Source organism: Rhinoderma darwinii, chromosome 5 (genome assembly GCF_050947455.1).
Source record: "Rhinoderma darwinii isolate aRhiDar2 chromosome 5, aRhiDar2.hap1, whole genome shotgun sequence".
Classification (NCBI taxonomy): domain Eukaryota; kingdom Metazoa; phylum Chordata; class Amphibia; order Anura; family Rhinodermatidae; genus Rhinoderma; species Rhinoderma darwinii.
The window spans coordinates 343,801,454-343,820,124 of NC_134691.1; the positions used below are offsets into that span (position 1 = coordinate 343,801,454).

General features: G+C 51.7%; 2 protein-coding genes across 2 annotated transcripts in view; one reads left to right on the forward strand and one right to left on the reverse strand.

The window, feature by feature from the left end:
* The window catches only part of SETD2 (SET domain containing 2, histone lysine methyltransferase), an 18,776-nt gene extending 1,323 nt beyond the window's left edge, over positions 1–17,453 (reverse strand). The window contains exons 1-4 of the mRNA XM_075828291.1: positions 16,452–17,453; positions 8,307–8,363; positions 1,773–1,788; positions 5–1,089 (exon numbers count right to left, since the gene is read on the reverse strand). Coding sequence (XP_075684406.1) covers positions 5–1,089; positions 1,773–1,788; positions 8,307–8,363; positions 16,452–16,486 — 1,193 coding nt within the window. The 5' untranslated portion in view covers positions 16,487–17,453. The remainder of the gene's footprint in view (positions 1–4; positions 1,090–1,772; positions 1,789–8,306; positions 8,364–16,451) is intronic.
* Positions 17,267–18,671, forward strand: part of LOC142652264 (tubulin delta chain-like) — an 18,321-nt gene continuing 16,916 nt past the window's right edge. Inside the window, 2 exon segments of the mRNA XM_075827911.1 lie at positions 17,267–17,323; positions 17,325–17,393. Of these exon segments, the coding sequence (XP_075684026.1) occupies positions 17,282–17,323; positions 17,325–17,393 (111 nt within the window). The 5' untranslated portion in view covers positions 17,267–17,281.

An 18,671-nucleotide genomic window follows, 5' to 3' on the forward strand; every position in this document is an offset into this window, starting at 1 on the left:
CGACCTGGAGTGGGATCGGCTTCTTCTTCTCTCACGGTCTGACCTAGAATGAGCATAGGAGGAGTATTTGGATTCTCTCTCGGACCTGGAATAACTAGAATGTTCCTGATCCTTTCTAGACTTGGATCTTGAAGAAGAATATTTCCCACTGTCCTCACATTTTAAAGACATGGAGCTTCTTTTTAAGTCCCTTTCTCTGCTTGAAGTGCGTTTTAGCTCATGGGACCGGTGGCTCGAGGAGGTCCGCACAGATTCGCCATCGGACTCTGAACCAACCACCATGGTTTCCGAGTGAGAGGACCTTGATTTAGGTTTTTCGGGACTGGGATTGGATTTAACGCTTTGTACGCTGGCTGAAATCTTTTCTTCTTTCCCAATATGGGAATATTCTTTCAATGCGACGGTCTCTGTTTTCTCAACAACCATCGGAGTGCTTGGGCTTTCTACCACAGAAATGATAGCGCACTCTTTAATGTCCGTGGAGCCAGTTTTGCTCGTGACCGCTGCCGCCGCCGATGGCGGTGACAACAGTTCTTTTGAGGACACCGTGTTTGTAGGTTCTCTCTCAGGGGACTTTGCAAGAGATGAGCCGACTGCCGATGATTCTACTTCAACTTCTGGAGAAGACTTAATGCTTTCCGACTTGGGTGATGGCGAGGGGGACGTGGGAGCGCATATTGTAGGAGGTGGTGGGGGTGGCGGTGGTTGGGGGGCTGGTAGCTTGCTTGTAATGTTAAGAAAATGCTTTTTGAAATGAATTTTTCCCAGCTCCACCTTGGGTTTTGGTGGAGAAACTTCCATGGTGCCACCGGTGGATTCAACAAAGTCCATCTTGAGCTTTGATATTTGCTCCGGGGAACTGAGTGGGGGGAGATTACTCGGGGACTCATTCTGCTTGTCGTTGACTAGAGAGGTCAGTAATCTGTTCTGTAAGGTTTTCTTTGTGAAGCTGAAACTGAAGGACACCTTCTGCCTCCCCTGCTCCTCCAGGTTCACCTTCGCTTTGGTTCCTTTAGGTAGAAATCGACTTGAGGAAATCCCCTTAAAAGTGTTCTTGCCAAATGCTTTCAATAAGGCTTCATTCTTGGCCTGTAACACAGTAAAATGGATATAATAAATGTAACACCGCCGTAATCGGATCGGTAAACCCCGTTCACAACAGCATGTGGCATTTCTGAATAGGACTTTCTAATGTTGTGGAGCTTACTAAATACGGAGACGCACGTGACCGGACATTGCCGTGATGTGCGGAGGGGGATAGAGACACGTGGGAGGTCAGAGTTATGTTTGGGCACCTCCTTACGCCTCGTACAATAAAATAAGTACCTGTGGCATGATCTATCGGATGCTGTGTGTCTAGCTTTTCTCTCCACTACAGAGTATTTCAGTAAAGGAGCGTGCTGATCTTGTGGGAGGTCACAGGCTGAGACTTCAGGCACGCGGCTGTATTATGGAGCCTTTACTGTACCTCCTTACGCCTCGTATAATAAAATAAGAACCTGTGGCATGATCTATCGGATGCTGTGTGTCTAGCTCTTCTCTCCACTACGAGTATTCCTTCTATGGGAGAATCGATCTGTACATACAGCACCCGATGGGAATTGTGCGGTCACACGCAGAGTCACGTACAGCTCTGGGACGAGCCCCTACACAGAGAACGGGGGTCACCCGCCCCCCATCTTGCCCGATGAGGCTGCTGGTTGGGAATATCCCTTCAATTGCGGAGACGATAGATCGCTCCAGTATTGTAGTAATGGGAGGACGGTTCTCACCTCATTCTCTTCTTCTCTGTCGTCATTCAAAGAGAAAGACATGGAAAAAAAACAAAAAACAAAGAATTAAAAACAGGAAATAATGAGTGAGAATAAACAGAATTATTCAATGACGCCGTCCCGGCCATTACTGTGGATTATTTCATCCTTATGTTACAGCCCTGACATCACTGGCGACAGCCTCTTCCCCTCCCCCATACTAGCGTCACTGGACATAATCCAGGGGCCTATACACACGTCCGTAAATACTGTCCGTAGTCATTTATAGTCATCCGTAAATCATCCGCATATACGGAAGTGTGTCTGTAAATATAGTCCATATTGCAGCCGTATTTACGGATCCACTAAAACACAGGGAGGAATCTTGAGTAATCCTCTGGCGTAACGTGGCAACACTTCCGTAATTACGGACGACTACGACTGAACATCCATAATTAGAGAAGCGCCCACAGACTTCTATGGAGAGTCGGTGCCGTAATTACGGACACAAAAAGGACGTGTACTTTTATTTCTACGGCACGGACGACCATCCGTAAAAATAAGGGAAGGCGTCCGAAGCCCATAGAAATGAATGTGTCCGTAATTACTAATGCAAATGACGGTCGTCATAAATAGAAATTGGCAACAATAGATCACGGGGGATGGATGATGAGGATGATGGCGGCGGCACCGTGACTGCAAATTATTGTCTGACATTTTGACGGCCACAATAGACCCCATTCGACCATCCAATGTTTGTCGGACACAACTCACATCTCCTGCCACACAAGACGTGTAGATCGGATCCCAACTTAACAGATCACTGACAGCAAGCGGGCATCAGAAGTGGCGAGAATGAAGTGTCACAGGCGCCAGTCCGCAGGTCTACAGGGTCGTGGCCTCTCATGGCTTTAACCAACTACTCAGCTGCCCCCCAATATTGACACAATGTACGTCCAGATTATCACCCACCAGACCACTGGATTACAGCAGGAGCGGGATTACGTCTCACCAGGAATAAATAAAACGTCATCAACGGTGCAAATGTTACACACGAGAGCGGGGGGGGGGGGGGGGTGTAATATGAGGGAGACCGGAGCCCATAATAGAACTTCTAGAGGGGGCAGACATCTAGTGCTCAGAACAATACGTAGTGACATGTGCCCCCCCAGAACAGGTCCCATAAACCAGCCCCATGTAAGACCCTTCCAGAGCCACGAAACACATCGGGAGCCCATTTCTAATAGGAAGTCTAGTGACGTGCAGAGCCAAAATGTTGCAGGTGCCGGATTTATGACCGAAGCGCGCCGTTATAACCGGGGTCTGGTGTCCATGGAGGGCGCACGGAACGCGTGGTCTCATTTACTATCAATGTGTGCCATTTTTTTTGGTGCAAAAACACAGGCGTCCACCTTCAACAGCTAAGAGGCGGTGTGTCCGGCATGTCGGGGGTCAGGTTGAATACATAAAGCAGCGACCCGCACCCACGTCACACTTCCAGGCTGGACCTCACACACTGGCGCCACCAAGCTCCCCGCGCCAACCGCAGGGCCACGTAGTGGGTATTAACCCTGCATAGAACTCGCCACCTTTTCCCTGGGCAGTCGTCGGCTCCTAAAACTTTATTGCAGTCAATGGTTAGACCCACAATCCGGCTTGTGATCAAGGGAAACGGTGAAAGGCTCCATAATAAAGGTCTGTAATAAAACGACAGCGAAAAAAAATGGCCATTAAAAACGGATCAACGGTCAGTATTTCACGGCCATTTTGCATCAGCGTCCCAAAATCCTCATCCATTTCTAGTCCGTCTGTCCGTTATTCATGGCCGTTAAAAAAAACTGATGGATTTAATTTGCTGGTTTTATTGTCCAAACCCCCAGAAAACACCTCAGTTCTCATGAAGATCGTGCTGCAATGACCCTGTAGAGAGTGGCAGTGCCCACATAGAAGGTGACGGCCGTGTGACTGTAAAGCTGCCAAACATGACATGAAACTCAGCCAAACCCTCCAATGGTCTAATGTGTATGGGGGGTCTCACCACTGTCAGGGGGAAAAAGGATCCTTGCTTCCTGTGGGAAATGGGGGGACACTGAAGAGTCCAAAAGGAAGGGGGGGGGGGGAGAGGGGTCTGGGGGACTTGCATAAGCTGCCCATACACATTAGGTGAAAGTTGTCCAAACCCTTTGATTTTGGTGGGGTCAGCCGACTATCTCATGTGCATGTCTGATCCTTTGTTCCCACATGACATAAGCCGCTGCCAGAGGGGTCTGGTGGGGACTATGGGGTCTGGCAGTGGCCTATCCCCCTCTCCTCGTTGAAATAAACATGCACATTAATCGTGGGGTCAGGAGGAATATTTGTTAGCCACACGAGCCGATAGCATCTGATGTGTACAGCCGGCGGAGGCCTGATGATGATGATGATGCTGCTGCCCCTTCCAGCCAGTTTGTATAATGCCCGGCCTCCATATTGTCCGCAGGATCACAATGACAGGAGGAGGTGGAGAGGGATATAGATGACAATAGTCACATGTCTACATGGGGCGGCCCAGAGGATCCCACAAGATGCTGCAGGTCACGGCTGTCACTGACTGTTTCTATCTTACGGTTCAGGAAAATTTGGCAGATTTCTTCCTACATAAGAAGCAGAACAACTTCACAGTCCCCCAACTTCACAGTCCCCCAACTTCACAGTCCCCCAACGGCCCCCGTAGTGCAGTCCCCTCTGATGGATCCTCTGGCTTCAGGGCAGCCGTGTACTTTTAGCACACATTAACGCCTGTACAGCAGATCTATGGGTTTTGTGCACGGCGCTAAAGTCAAAAACACCTAAAAATGAAGAGGCTTCAGAAAAGCACTAAAAGTTTAAAAATAACAAAAAAACTAAATTAAATGAATATTTGAGGAGTTTGCCCTCCGCCGCGATGTTCATCCTCATGAGGTTTCCTCGGGGCATCGCTGGGGAGTTTGTTTTAAGCATCTTGGAGATCCTGGCCCAGGTCTTCTGCCCGGGGACATCAGGTCTGAGCGTCGGTTGTAGGTCTCCTAGTTCTCATTGAAGAAGATTTTTCTCCAGGACCTCGGACTTTGTGGTCCTTGTCCTTGAGGAAGACATTAGATTTGGTCAGACTCCTTCCTGATGGACAAGAACCTGCTGCTTCTTTACAGCACCGAGGACTCCAGTCATTCTGAAACATTTGCCAAAACAAAGCAGCAAACCTGCAAAGAACATCAGCTGCGGACATCTTCCACGTGGTCCTCTCCAGCTCTTCTACAGTCTCCAGGCTCAGTCCACGCGGTTCAGCCTCCGGGCCAGAAGACGCAGGAGCCGCGGTTCAGCCTCCGGGCCAGAAGACGCAGGAGCCGCGGTTCAGCCTCCGGGCCAGAAGACGCAGGAGCCGCGGTTCAGCCTCCGGGCTCAGTCCAGAAGACGCAGGAGCCGCGGTTCAGCCTCCGGGCCAGAAGACGCAGGAGCCGCGGTTCAGCCTCCGGGCCAGAAGACGCAGGAGCCGCGGTTCAGCCTCCGGGCCAGAAGACGCAGGAGCCGCGGTTCAGCCTCCGGGCCAGAAGACGCAGGAGCCGCGGTTCAGCCTCCGGGCTCAGTCCAGAAGACGCAGGAGCCGCGGTTCAGCCTCCGGGCTCAGTCCAGAAGACGCGTTATTAAACTTTATTTTAAAGTTCTCTTTTTTCTATACGATCGCTTGTATAATGCACTGCAATATTGTTGTATAAGAGAAGGGGTGACAGATACCGGTTTAGCTTCACACTTACAAGAAAATCGACAAACAGGAAAATGTAATATTAAAGAAATAATCCTGGGAAGTCCTCGAGTTTTGCGCATCCGCCGTCACTATGAACAACGGTTGGATAAAGGAGCACAGAACGCGCCCGTCCCCTGACAGATGAAGCCAGTCCCTGCCTGCTCCGGGTGGCGACATCAGCGCTGCCATCAAACCACAGAGCGGGTGATACACTGCCCCCCCGGTGACTGTAGTCATAGCAACCAGGAGTTCTTAAAATGACACCAGAGTCAGGAGGGGGCAGGTGTTTCTAGGCTCCCGGGAACATCCCGCAGAAACTCTCGTCCTGGCACGTGTGCGGCGCGTTCACATGGTCAGGATTTGCATTAGAGAAATCCGTAGCTGAAACTCATTTTTGCTGCAGATTGGCACATGGATCTGCGGCTTTACAGCGTGGAATCCGCGCCAAAAATAAACATGCTGCAGATTTTAAAATCCGCGGCAGGATCATTACTCCGGAGCGTGTGAATGAGGCATTAAAGATCCTGCTCAATTGCAAATTCTGGCGGGGATCAGATGTGGAGTCGGGATATCGGATTCTGGCGCCGCTTGTGTTTTAGCCGGACCAGGAGACGCGTTGCCCCGCACACACATTTATAATAATAAACAACGAAACTACAAAGACGATCCGGAACTCCCCGTCTGAAGCAAGCGGCGCCGGTATCAGAGGTCCCGTCTCCTCCGCATTCTCCTCACACAGGTTGACGATGCCGATCGCCCGCGCAGAATCCGGTCAACGCCTCCAGCGGACAATAATCACTCACGACTTGTGACTTTCTGGCTTCCGACGATGCCTGGTGGAGCCCCTATATATTTTTTTTAATAAATCCAGAATCTACGTGTAAACATGGGAGAAAAGGACTCCATGAATTCGGAAACCAGGTAATTGCTACACATGGGAGCGCTGGGACTTCTGTGGGAAACAATTCTCACGCTGCCGTTCTACTGAAATCAACAAGCAGAGAGTGCGGAGGCGTCAGCCACGTCCGTCCAGCGCCAAAGACGCTTCAGACTCCGCTGAGGACCCCGACTGCTGGAGATCCAAGTTAAAGGACAATCCGAGATCAGCTCAACAAGGGCCCCAGAAAGTCGCTGGCAGGTTCTCATTGAAGTAGAGGCAAATATCTGACCTTCTACATGTGGCCGGCAGACGTGCCGCGCTCTAGACTGCGCCGAGGGGAGACGAAATGGAGGAAAACAATGGACTCTTAGAACCGGAGCAAAAAAGCCGAGGAGGAGCGCGACCCAAACTGTACAAAGCGCAGCCATGAAGGGACTGTCCACCTAGAAAGACCCCCCTTTCCTGGCAGCGGTGCCTATACACAGATAAAAGAAATCTCCCAAATGCTCCAATATCGACGGCACCGGCCGACTAATGTATATGGGGGTGTCCAGACCCTCCCCCGATGGGAAATGTTATGGAAGGAAAGGGCTGTTGGATTTCAATATGCCTGATCCTTTGTTGCCTGACAGGAGAGAAGCTGCGACCAGAGGCTTATTCTCCTCTCCGCATTGAAAATACATGCACGCTTGGGCGACGCGAGCATGTGTATGAGGGAGCCAGGTGGAATAGCTGTCGGCCAAAACAAGCGTGAATGTGTATGGGGGAGTTAGGGGGGGGGGCATTGCTGTGGGCAGAAATGAGCGTGCGTTTGTATGGCGGAGTTAGGGGGGACAGCTATTGGATGAAGCGAGCGTGCGTATGGGGGAGTCGGGAGAAACAGCTGTTGGCCGAGGAGAGCGTGCATGTGTATGTCGGAGTTAGGGGGGGGGGCAGCTGTTGGATGAGGCGAGCGTGCGTGTGTATGGGGGAGTCGGGAGGAACAGCTGTTGGCCGAGGAGAGCGTGCATGTGTATGGAGGTTTTAGGGGGGGGGGGCAGCTGTTGGATAAGGCGAGCGTGCGTGTGAATGGGGGAGTCGGAAGGAACAGCTGTTGGATGAGGCGAGCGTGCATTTGTATGTCGGAGTTAGGGGGGGATAGCTGTGGGCAGAAATGAGCGTGCATTTGTATGGCGGAGTTAGGGGGGGGCAGCTATTGGATGAAGCGAGCGTGCGTGTGTATGGGGGAGTCGGGAGAAACAGCTGTTGGCCGAGGAGAGCGTGCATGTGTATGGAGGTTTTAGGGGGGGGGCAGCTGTTGGATAAGGCGAGCGTGCATGTGAATGGGGGAGTCGGAAGGAACAGCTGTTGGATGAGGCGAGCGTGCATGTGTATGGGCGAGTCAGGAGGAACAGCTGTCACCCGACTGAGTTTTCTAACATGTATGGGCAGCTTAAGTTCTCCCTGCATCAGATTACTGTATAAATTCTGGTGTAAACACGAAACTTCCCAGAAAACCAAAACACCAGAACAATCAGCAGACACTGAACAAGCAAGGACTACTGTGAGATTTCAGCTGTGAAGCCTGCAGAGTGCAGCTCTGGAGCAGAATTCAGGTTCAGTACAAGATAATGGACTCCGTTGTTTACGTAGATTCACTCTATATACGGTGTTCTGTATCTAGAAGCCGCTGGTCTATAGGGGGTTATATACCCACCAGGGTCATTCATACATATAGCACAATAAGTAAATCATCCAGCAGCACCGGGTGCAGGAAAGACCCTCAGCCACGAGGATGATGACAGGAGTCGCAGCCCCTTATCAGAAGCAGCAGGGGGCAGTAATGTGGCGGCCTCGTGCCCGGGCGGGGGGTGCAGAGACCCCGCAGATCATGATGAAGTCACATATACAAAGAGTCACAAACAAGTGCATTTACTGTTGGTCGGGCGGCCGCTGCGACTCCTCCTGTTCGGTCTCATCGTCTTTTTCTGTCCTGAAAGACAAATATACACAGACGTTAAGAACACGAGCCGCATTATACCAAGTGTAAACAGATATTCACACCTCTGCTACCCTGATAGAACAGAACATAGTCCGATGGCTGCAGCCTCAGGGGTGACCCCATATTCTTCGTATAGTCACTGGGGTCACCGCGCTGGTCATGGAGTGACCGCAGCGCACAAACCAACCATGCGGGACTGCTAGGTATACAGTGTACACAGCGCCCAATAACATCCCCCTATTATATGAGGGGGTCGGGCAGAACAGGCTGCGGTTATAGGTAATGCATTGTTACAACCAGTCAGCTGTGTGAGCAGATCTCCGTCAGGAGGAGTTTTCAGCCCTTGGATGAAACTAGAAACTCTTATTTCACTGATCGCAAGCAGAGATCTTGCAAATGGTGATAAATTGAAACAAAACCCATGAGAAAATTGCAGAACTCTTCATTATACAATGATGGACGTCAGACACGTGGAAACCTCACTATGACCCGGCCTCGAGGATGATGAGGGGGATTATATGGCCATTGCTGTGGACACCCCAACGTTTGGTTACCGGACACGAGGGGAGACGCCAGCCGCATTGTATTTCGCGGCTCAGGTCACCGTCCGTACTATGAAGAGGACACGGACCCCATCCAATTATATGACTGAACCCACTCTAGTGGCCCTAAGAACGGGTGCCCGGGCCCTCGCTACCAGCCAGGAGGTGACCACTCACTCGAGATCATTCTCCATCATAGTCTACAAGAGGTAGAGAAGCAGCCGCCACTGTGTCCACACAAAGGATGGGGACCCCGGCACCCCAGATCTCAGGACCCCGGCACCCCAGATCTCAGGACCCCGGCACCCCAGATCTCAGGACCGTGGGGATCCTATTAGTCAGACGTCCATTTATACGGATATCCAGTGGATTAGCCATAAAGGTTATTCATGGAAACCGTCCAGAGCAGCGAATAATTCACCTCATCCGATGTTACTCAGTGTCCTGAACGCTCCAAGATCAGGAGAAAAACGGCCGCTGCCGCCCCTCCCCCGCCATCGTCACTCACTCGTCCTGGATGTATAAGGACTGCGGAGCGTAACTTCTCATCACCCCGAATAGTAAATAAATCATCACTACATGCAAGACTGTGCACAGGTACAGCAGAGCTGAGGTTGTAATATGGTGCATATCATGAGGTGTTACATAGGACTGCAGGTAATATCTACTACATTATCTGTACTCAGAGAGTTATCACTGTGTTATGTGTGGTGTTACATAGGACTGCAGGTAACACTACTACATTATCTGTACTCAGAGAGTTATCACTGTGTTATCTGTGGTGTTACATAGGACTGCAAGTAACATCTATGGCATTATCTGTACTCAGAGAGTTATCACTGTGTTATCTGTGGTGTTACATAGGACTGCAGGTAACATCTACTACATTATCTGTACTCAGAGAGTTATCACTGTGTTATCTGTGGTGTTACATAGGACTGCAGGTAATATCTACTACATTATCTGTACTCGGAGAGTTATCACTGTGTTATCTTTGGTGTTACATGGGACTGCAGGTAACATCTACTACATTATCTGTACTCAGGGAGTTATCACTGTGTTATCTGTGGTGTTACATAGGACTGCAGGTTACTAGATTATCCGCATTGCTCATTATTGTGACGATACTTGTGTATGGGAAGATGCTGAGAGTCACTGGACAAAATAGAACGCAGCATGTATTGGACCCCAGATGATCGGAGCTCATGAGGAGCTGCAGATAGGGGGCGCTGCTCTCTAGACATACAGAACTATTACCACATAGAAAAGTGAATCCAGGAAGTGACGGCAGGGGAGAAAAACGGACAGGAAATCCGGATGACACGCGGAATCCACACGGACAATCATATAAATGAAAACCAGTCCTGTAACTGTGGACACAAATTACAGCCACTGTAATCAGCAGGCGGCCCGGTGATAAGTGTCAGAGGGGGGTCATTTATAGAGGGAATCACCCACCTACCACCCCCCTCCCCAAAACCACTGACACCGCAGGACTGGGGACTTCTGTAGGGCGGTGCTGGTGTCATCTTAAACGACATCTGGATATCACATAATCTGAGGGTGCTGCCTACACCAAGGCGGGACCCCCAACACCTCGCCGGAGTGACGCAGCGCACGATCTCCCCACCACGCAGCATAGTGCCGCAGCTGTGCCGGGTTCTTTTTTACACTGGCACCTTTATGAAAATGGGTAAAGCGCAAACCGGAGACCCAACGATACGGCTGTATCAACACTTCAGCAACTCTGAAACTGTAAGTGAACGGAAGTCAAATTAGTAAACCAGCTACTGTAACCACAATCCACAGGCTTTTCAACTTCCTATTCCTCACTATTTTTAAGATCTCGGTTTGCCATCAGTGAATGAGATCATTCTTGTGTTCAGAGGCTGAAAACCAGTACATACCTAAAACTTCTCAGAGCTGAGGGTTTGTTACAATGTAGCAACCGATGCAATCTTGTGAGAGATAAACAGCCTGGACTTCAGACTGATACATTGTAACAAACTACCAGGACAGGAGAGAAACTTGTGCTGCTCACGGATGATTGTGTAAACTGGAAAGAATTGTAACAAACCCTCAGCTGTGAGAAGTATTAGGTCTCTACAGGTTTTCAAATCTCTGGGAGGAAACAAGTGCATTCTATTCTCTGACTGCAAGCAGAGATGTTGAAACTTGTGAGATTGTAAAGCCCAACATATAATAGAAAATTTTGGACCATTTCATTAGACAGTGATCAAACTTTATTCACATAATGACAAGTGACAGGCTCAGGGGGGCTCATACAGAGGACGGACATGAGACCGGGGGCCCGATTGTTATACAAAGAGCTGCTGCCGAGGCACAAGCTATGAAATGCCGCACTGACCGGCAGGGAAGGAGCACAAATAATCACCCATCAGCAACATCTGCTCAAGAACGGGAAAATCCATCACAGCGGACGAGGACCGCCCCGAGCATCACCGGAGGACCGCCCCGAGCATCACCGGAGGACCGCCCCGAGCATCACCGGAGGACCGCCCCGAGCATCACCGGAGGACCGCCCCGAGCATAACGGGGAACCGCCCGATCACCGGAGGACCGCCCCGAGCATCACCGGAGGACCGCCCCGAGCATCACCGGAGGACCGCCCCGAGCATCACCGGAGGACCGCCCCGAGCATCACCGGAGGACCGCCCCGAGCATCACCGGAGGACCGCCCCGAGCATCACCGGAGGACCGCCCCGAGCATCACCGGAGGACCGCCCCGAGCATAACGGGGAACCGCCCGATCACCGGAGGACCGCCCCGAGCATCACCGGAGGACCGCCCCGAGCATCACCGGAGGACCGCCCCGAGCATCACCGGAGGACCGCCCCGAGCATCACCGGAGGACCGCCCCGAGCATCACCGGAGGACCGCCCCGAGCATCACCGGAGGACCGCCCCGAGCATCACCGGAGGACCGCGCCGAGCATCACCGGAGGACCGCCCCGAGCATCACCGGAGGACCGCCCCGAGCATCACCGGAGGACCGCCCCGAGCATCACCGGAGGACCGCCCCGAGGATAACGGAGGACCGCCCCGAGCATCACCGGAGGACCGCCCCGAGCATTACCGGAGGACCGCCCCGAGCATAACGGGGGACCGCCCCGAGCATCACCGAAGGACCGCCCCGAGCATCACCGGGGGACCGCCCCGAGCATCACCGGGGGACCGCCCCGAGCATCACCGGAGGACCGCCCCGAGCATCACCGGAGGACCGCCCCGAGCATCACCGGAGGACCGCCCCGGGAATCACCAAGACTCCTGACTCTTCAGGTTGTTTTTTTACTGATGTCTAAAAATAATCTTATTACTAGAGAAAACTACGAGAAAAACCATGAGAAAAATAAATAAATCTTACGGGTCTGGCCCCGAATACGGGTACATAAGAAAAGGTGCACACGGACCCGGGAGACAATCTGACATTTTGCATCGGTTCAGATAGAAGAGCAATCACCAGCTCTCATTGGCCGGAGTGTCAGGACCGCAGGGGCTCTGTGGGTCGCCGTCCAGGTTTGCGTGCGCACGAGGTATAAATCTGCATGTATCAGTGTTGTGGATTTCAGCGCTCACAGCACAATGTGGAATATCCGGGACAGACCGGACGCGCTGCCGGTGACATGTATTTCATACGGTACCGCACTGTTTAATCTGCACCAAATACGAGAACATGACTCGATCCGCCAGATCCCAAGTAACTTACTGAATGGAGGAAATGGCAAAACAGAACCTAAAGTCACCTGATAAAGCCGCCGCCGGGAGGACGTGCCCACAAGACCGCTCAGGGGTCCCCTGCTGTACACCAGAGGCCAGTGATTGGCTGCAGTGGTCACATGGTATACGGGCACATAATCGCTGCAGCAATGTAAACAATGAGTGGCCACCGGTGGGTTCATCGGGTGAGTAAAGGCTCTTCTATCTTACACCATTTCGTCCATTCAGTCAAGTTATTTGGGATCTCAGAAATCCCATGTGATCATTGCAATAAACTTTCCCCAGACTATACGGTTCAATTCCTCACCATATGCGAGATCTCTGCTTGCAGTCAGCGATGGAAAACATTCACCGTTTACATCTAGAGATGGAGAATCCGTCCTGACACGAATGTGCTTTTGCGGCCGCAATTCCCCCGAAAATCCATGGGAGAATCGCGGCCCCATTCATTCCTATGTGGCCCCGCAGCCCGGACTCATAGCAAATAATAGCCGCGGCCATGTGCACGGCCCACGATTTGCGGGCGACACTCCGCCCTGGCCGACCTAAAAAATCACAGCCATGTACATGGCTACGGTCGTGTGCATGAGGCCTAACTACGCAGGTGATTTTTAGTAGAGCGATGAAAGGGGTAATCCGGTTAGGAAGGAGCAATTATCACCTCTCCACATGATAGAATAAGAATTGTAGATCGGTTGGGGGGGGGGGGGGCGACCAATCGTCAGAGCACCGTACTGGGCTATCTACGTCAGTCCCATAGACCCGTGATCCCCAACCACCGGGCCGCGGACCAGTACGTGGACTTGGATCATTTGGTACCGGGCCGCGGCATCTGCCATCTGCCATGGTGGTCGCTGGGAATTCCCGGTGAAAAACTGCACAAAATTGTGGTGCAGTTTTCCGCCCGGAATGTCCATGGCAGAAAACTGCTGAGCATTCATCCGGCTGGCCGTTTCATCCCAGGAGACCGCTGCAGCCTGCGATTGGCCTGTGATTGGCTGCAGCCTGCGATTGGCTGCAGCCTGCGATTGGCTGCAGCCTGCGATTGGCCTGTGATTGGCTGCAGCCTGCGATTGGCCTGTGATTGGCTGCAGCCTGCGATTGGCCTGTGATTGGCTGCAGCCTGCGATTGGCCTGTGATTGGCTGCAGCCTGCGATTGGCCTGTGATTGGCTGCAGCATGCGATTGGCCTGTGATTGGCTGCAGCATGCGATTGGCCTGTGATTGGCTGCAGCATGCGATTGGCCTGTGATTGGCTGCAGCATGCGATTGGCCTGTGATTGGCTGCAGCATGCGATTGGCCTGTGATTGGCTGCAGCATGCGATTGGCTGCAGCGGTCACATGGGAGGCCGTGCTGGAGGAAGAAACAGACTTCTGAGTAAGGGTATGTTCACACGGCCTATTTACGGACGTAATTCGGGCGTTTTTGCCCCGAACTACGCCCGAAAATAGCGCCTCAATAGCGCTGACAAACATCTGCCCATTGAAAGCAATGGGCAGACATTTGTCTGTTCACACAAGGCATAAATTTACGCGCCGCTGTCAAATAACGGCGCGTAAATAGACGCCCGCGTCAAAGAAGTGACCTGTCACTTCTTTGGCCGTAATTGGAGCCGTTACTCATTGACTCCAATGAATAGCAGCGCTAATTACGGCCGTAATTGACGCGGCGTTCAAGCGCCTGCACATGCCGTTACGGCTGAAATTACGGGGATGTTTTCAGGCTGAAACATCCCCGTAATTTCAGCCGTAACGGACGCCCTCGTGTGAACATACCCTAAGAATAACATTTTTCTGAGTTGTGTTTTTTGCGGTGGAATCGCAGAAACTTATTTCTTGCTGGTTTTACCTCCAGGTGAATTCAATGGGGAAAACCCGCAACAAATAAGCAGCGATTACAAAAAACAATTGACGCTGCGGAATAAAACTGCACCGAGGTCAATTTCTGAGCGTTTTTCCGCCCTGTATTTACGCCGCGTGTGGAGATTTGTTTTATCTCGTCCACTTTGCTGCTACTGTATTACGCTGCGGATATTCCGCAAAGAATTCCGTTACTGAAAATCCACAGTATTTACGCCACGTGTGAACTGGTAAAATGACCGACGATGACGGGAACCATTAGAGTCAAAGAATTTTGTCAGGCGCCGTCGGTGTCCGTCATACGAGGAATCCTGCAGTTCCGTTATTTTTTCTGTTCCCATGACGAAACCTAAAAATGGAAGGGACGTCCTGTCGCAGTAACAGGAGTGTAACACCGTTGGGATAATTTTAAGTCTAGTTCTCGCAGCTGAGGGTTTGCTAAAAGAGCCTCCGAAATCTGCAGTCTGAACGTCATTCTGATACAATGTATCAGTACAGGTAAAATGTAACAGAGAAGAGTGTGCTGTGTCAGGCGAATGTTTGGACCGGATACAACTGTAACAAACCGTCAGCTGTGAGTATTAGGTCAGGACAAGTTTTCCTTCTTTGGATGAAAACGTGAATGATTCCATTCATTGACAGCAAGCAGAGATCTTGAAATAGTGAGGAACTGATGTACGAAGTCTGTGAGAAAGTAGGACAGCACCAACGACTGAAGCGCCCCCCTGATGCGCTCAGCAGATCCACATACAGGCGCCTCCATACGCAGCCCCCCCCCTCCATTGCCGAATTCGGCCCCTTTACACTTTCCTGTAACGGCTTCTATGGGAAATGCAGGATCTCCCCAATACAGAAAAACACGAGGGACGGACATGACGGCAGACACCAGCGGAGGCACAGCGGGGTCACCTACATGGTCACATTGTCACCTATACATATGATAGAAGAACTTGTAGATCGGTGGGGGGTCCGACCATGGGGAACCCCACCAATCAGCAGAGCACTGTACTCGGCTATCTAAGTCAGTACCGTAGACTGTGAATGGAGCGGTACTGACAGATCGGTGGGGGTCCCAGCAGTCAGACCATTAGCCAAATCTCCAGAAGAATGGACTATTGGGGTGCTGGGGGCCGCCTTGTGTTGAAGGGTGGAGTCCATCATAACCGTTCTCCCTGGACACTATTAGGAAACATGGACTTCATACATGGGGTCCCCTCTCAGTGACACCCCTCACCCCTCCATGTCACAACGAGTAGCTCCCGGCAACGCCATGTTACATAGTAACCCGATCAGAACCGCCGATAACCATGATCGTCAGGCGGCCCGTAAACCCTCGCTGCCTGCTGCGTTGTGCCACGTGATGTCCCCTCTATGGGCACCTGAGGCACCAAGTCACGCTGCACATCAGGGGCCGCGCGAGATGCCGCCGCTTATCACTAATTACAGCGCCCCCATAAGACACAATGTAACATTTCTATAGAACACACTGACACAATGTCAATCACAAGTGATCGCCTCCCCCTTTAGGAGAAACCACAGGTTTGCCGCTCACCCGCTGTAGGCGGCTGTCAGGGCATGCTGGGACTTGTAGTTTCCCTGACAGCTGGAGAGCGGCAGGTCAGAGACGATGACATCACGTAATGAGGGATATTTCCAGGGTCAAACCTCGAAGAGCTGGAAATGGGGCGCAGTTTGCGCGGCGGTGACCCCCTCAGTACTCTTAGCCCCCTTTATGCGCTGGACAGGTGGGTGGTCATAAGAACTGCCCCCCATATTTACACCCCTCCCCCAGGTGTGCGTCCTTCCATATCACACAGCGAACCCCCAGAGGCGGCTGACAGGGTGATATGGAGGACGCGGGGCATGTCGGGGTGCAGCTTGTGTTTTGTGGGGTGACCCCGGCGGCTGCGCCCTGCAGACAATATATACATATACTTACTCAGTCGGGTGTTCTGGATCATAGAAATCCCCCATTGTCAGCGGTGGAGCAAGGCATCCAGCCTGGAGAGAAGAGGGGGGCGGCTCCAGAGAGAGGGGTGCACAGGGGGGCGCACACCCCTACAGACCGGGGTCAGACACGTCCTCAATGCCAGATCTTGGGGTGCACACAGACCGCCTCCTGGAGATGGGGTGCAGCGGACTGCCAAGAGATAAAACTCCAGAAATCAGGGAGCAGAGGATCCAGAGATATTGGGGTGCAGAGAGGATCCAGAGATGTTGGGGTCCAGAGATGTTGGGGTGTAGAGAGGATCGAGATATTGGGGTGCACGAAGTAGGGTCCCTCAGATATGGGGGTGCAGGAGAGGGGTCGTTTTCTGTGTGTAGACCAGGCAGCAGATATGGGGGTGCCGCTTTCAGCACGGCGGGCGTGCTGGGGATTTTTGGGGTGCACAGACTTCCGTTCTTCTCTCAGGACAGGTGGGAAAATGGCTGCAGCTCAGGCCCCGTCCGTCCCCTGATCTCAGGCCATGATGCCGCTGCTCTCCGTCCATGCACCGCACACGTCTTTCTCCTCAGCCTTCTCCCCCTCCGGCCTCTGACTCTTGTGTGTCGTCGGCTCCCGCATGCAGGAAAGGCCGCCTACCGAGCACGTCGCCCCGGCTGCACGGTTACTCCAGTCCGCGGCTTGTCCAAAAGGGGGTCAGGGCCGCAAACACGACGGGACGGGTCCGCAGTCAGACCGAAGGAAGGTGCAAGGTTTCCCGGCAGGATCGCAGCACTGCGGCCTCCGGCTGTTCGGCTCCTCCTCCCCGAGATCACAGAGCGGAAATGGCGCAAACTCATCCACTTCCTCCAGTCACAACTGTAACACGGGGAGGGGGGTGGAGGAGGAGATTACACCCCCAGCGATGAGGACGACAACACACGGCCCCATACGCAGGTGAGACCGCGACCCCCGGTGTACAGCGACCAGGGCCGTACACATAGCGACACACATTATACACACCGGAACTTCACCGTACACACGCCGGCCTCATCCAAACCCCACTGTTGTCAAGAAGTAGGACTGTTGCCCATAGCAACCAATCAGATTACAGCTTTCTTGTTTCCAGTGTCGGTTAGAAAATGTAAAAAGCGTTATGATTGGCTGCTACAAACATAACTTTTTTGTTCTTTATAAACTTTATTGAAACTAAATGAAAATTGAAGCGCCTGCTCAAAACAACCAATCAGATTCCGGCTTTCATATTCCCATTGTAGGTTAGAAAATACAAGCAGAGTTATGATTGGTCGCTATGGACAACACTTTTTCTGTGTTTGTATTAACTTTATATATATAATAATGAAGCAGTTGCTCACAGCAGCCAATCAGATTTTAGCTTTAATTTCCAAAACTTAAAAAAGAATGCTTTAAAATGATTGGTTGCTATGGGTAACTAATCCATGAATAAATATATGTATTCTTTGCCACACATGTTATGTAGGTATACAGTATATACAGTATTCTGGTGTAAATAAATAGAAAAATCTGGCGTTTGGTCTGATCACCATATTTATGAAGCTCCTGCACCTCTTTTTTACACGCATACGAATGTGTCAGAGTGGGCGGGGCTTCAGTCCTGCAATTTACTAAGGCCTCATGCACACATCCTTCACCGTTTTCACGTCCGCTTAAAACGGATCCGTGTGTCCGTTGCCACTCCGCGTCCGTTCCGTTTTAAACGGATGCTGTGCTTCCGTTTTTCTTCCGTTTTAAACGGTCCGTTAAATTCCATCTTGTGTGTTCAATGCAGGGAATTTTGGCACGCACTGCCGTTGCTTAGCAACGGATCCGTGAAAAGCGGACGGCACACGGATGCCTTCCGTGTGCCGTCCGTTTTTTTGACAGACCCATGGACTTCAATGGGCCCTCCCCGTCACTGAACGACGGACAAAAGTAGGACATGCACTACTTTTGACGGAACGGACGAACGGAACCGTCAAAACAACGGAAGTGTGCATGTCCCCATAGAAATGAATGTGTCAGGGTGCTATCAGTTAAAAAAACGGATAGCACTCTGAAGAAAATAACTGAAGTGGGCGTGAGGCCTAAGGCCCCAGGCCCCATGCACACAAACATATTTTTGCGTCCGCAAATCTGAATTGTGGCCCTATTAATTTCAATAGGCCCATTCACACGACCGTGGCTTCCATGGTCCAGAAGCCTGGACCGCAAAAA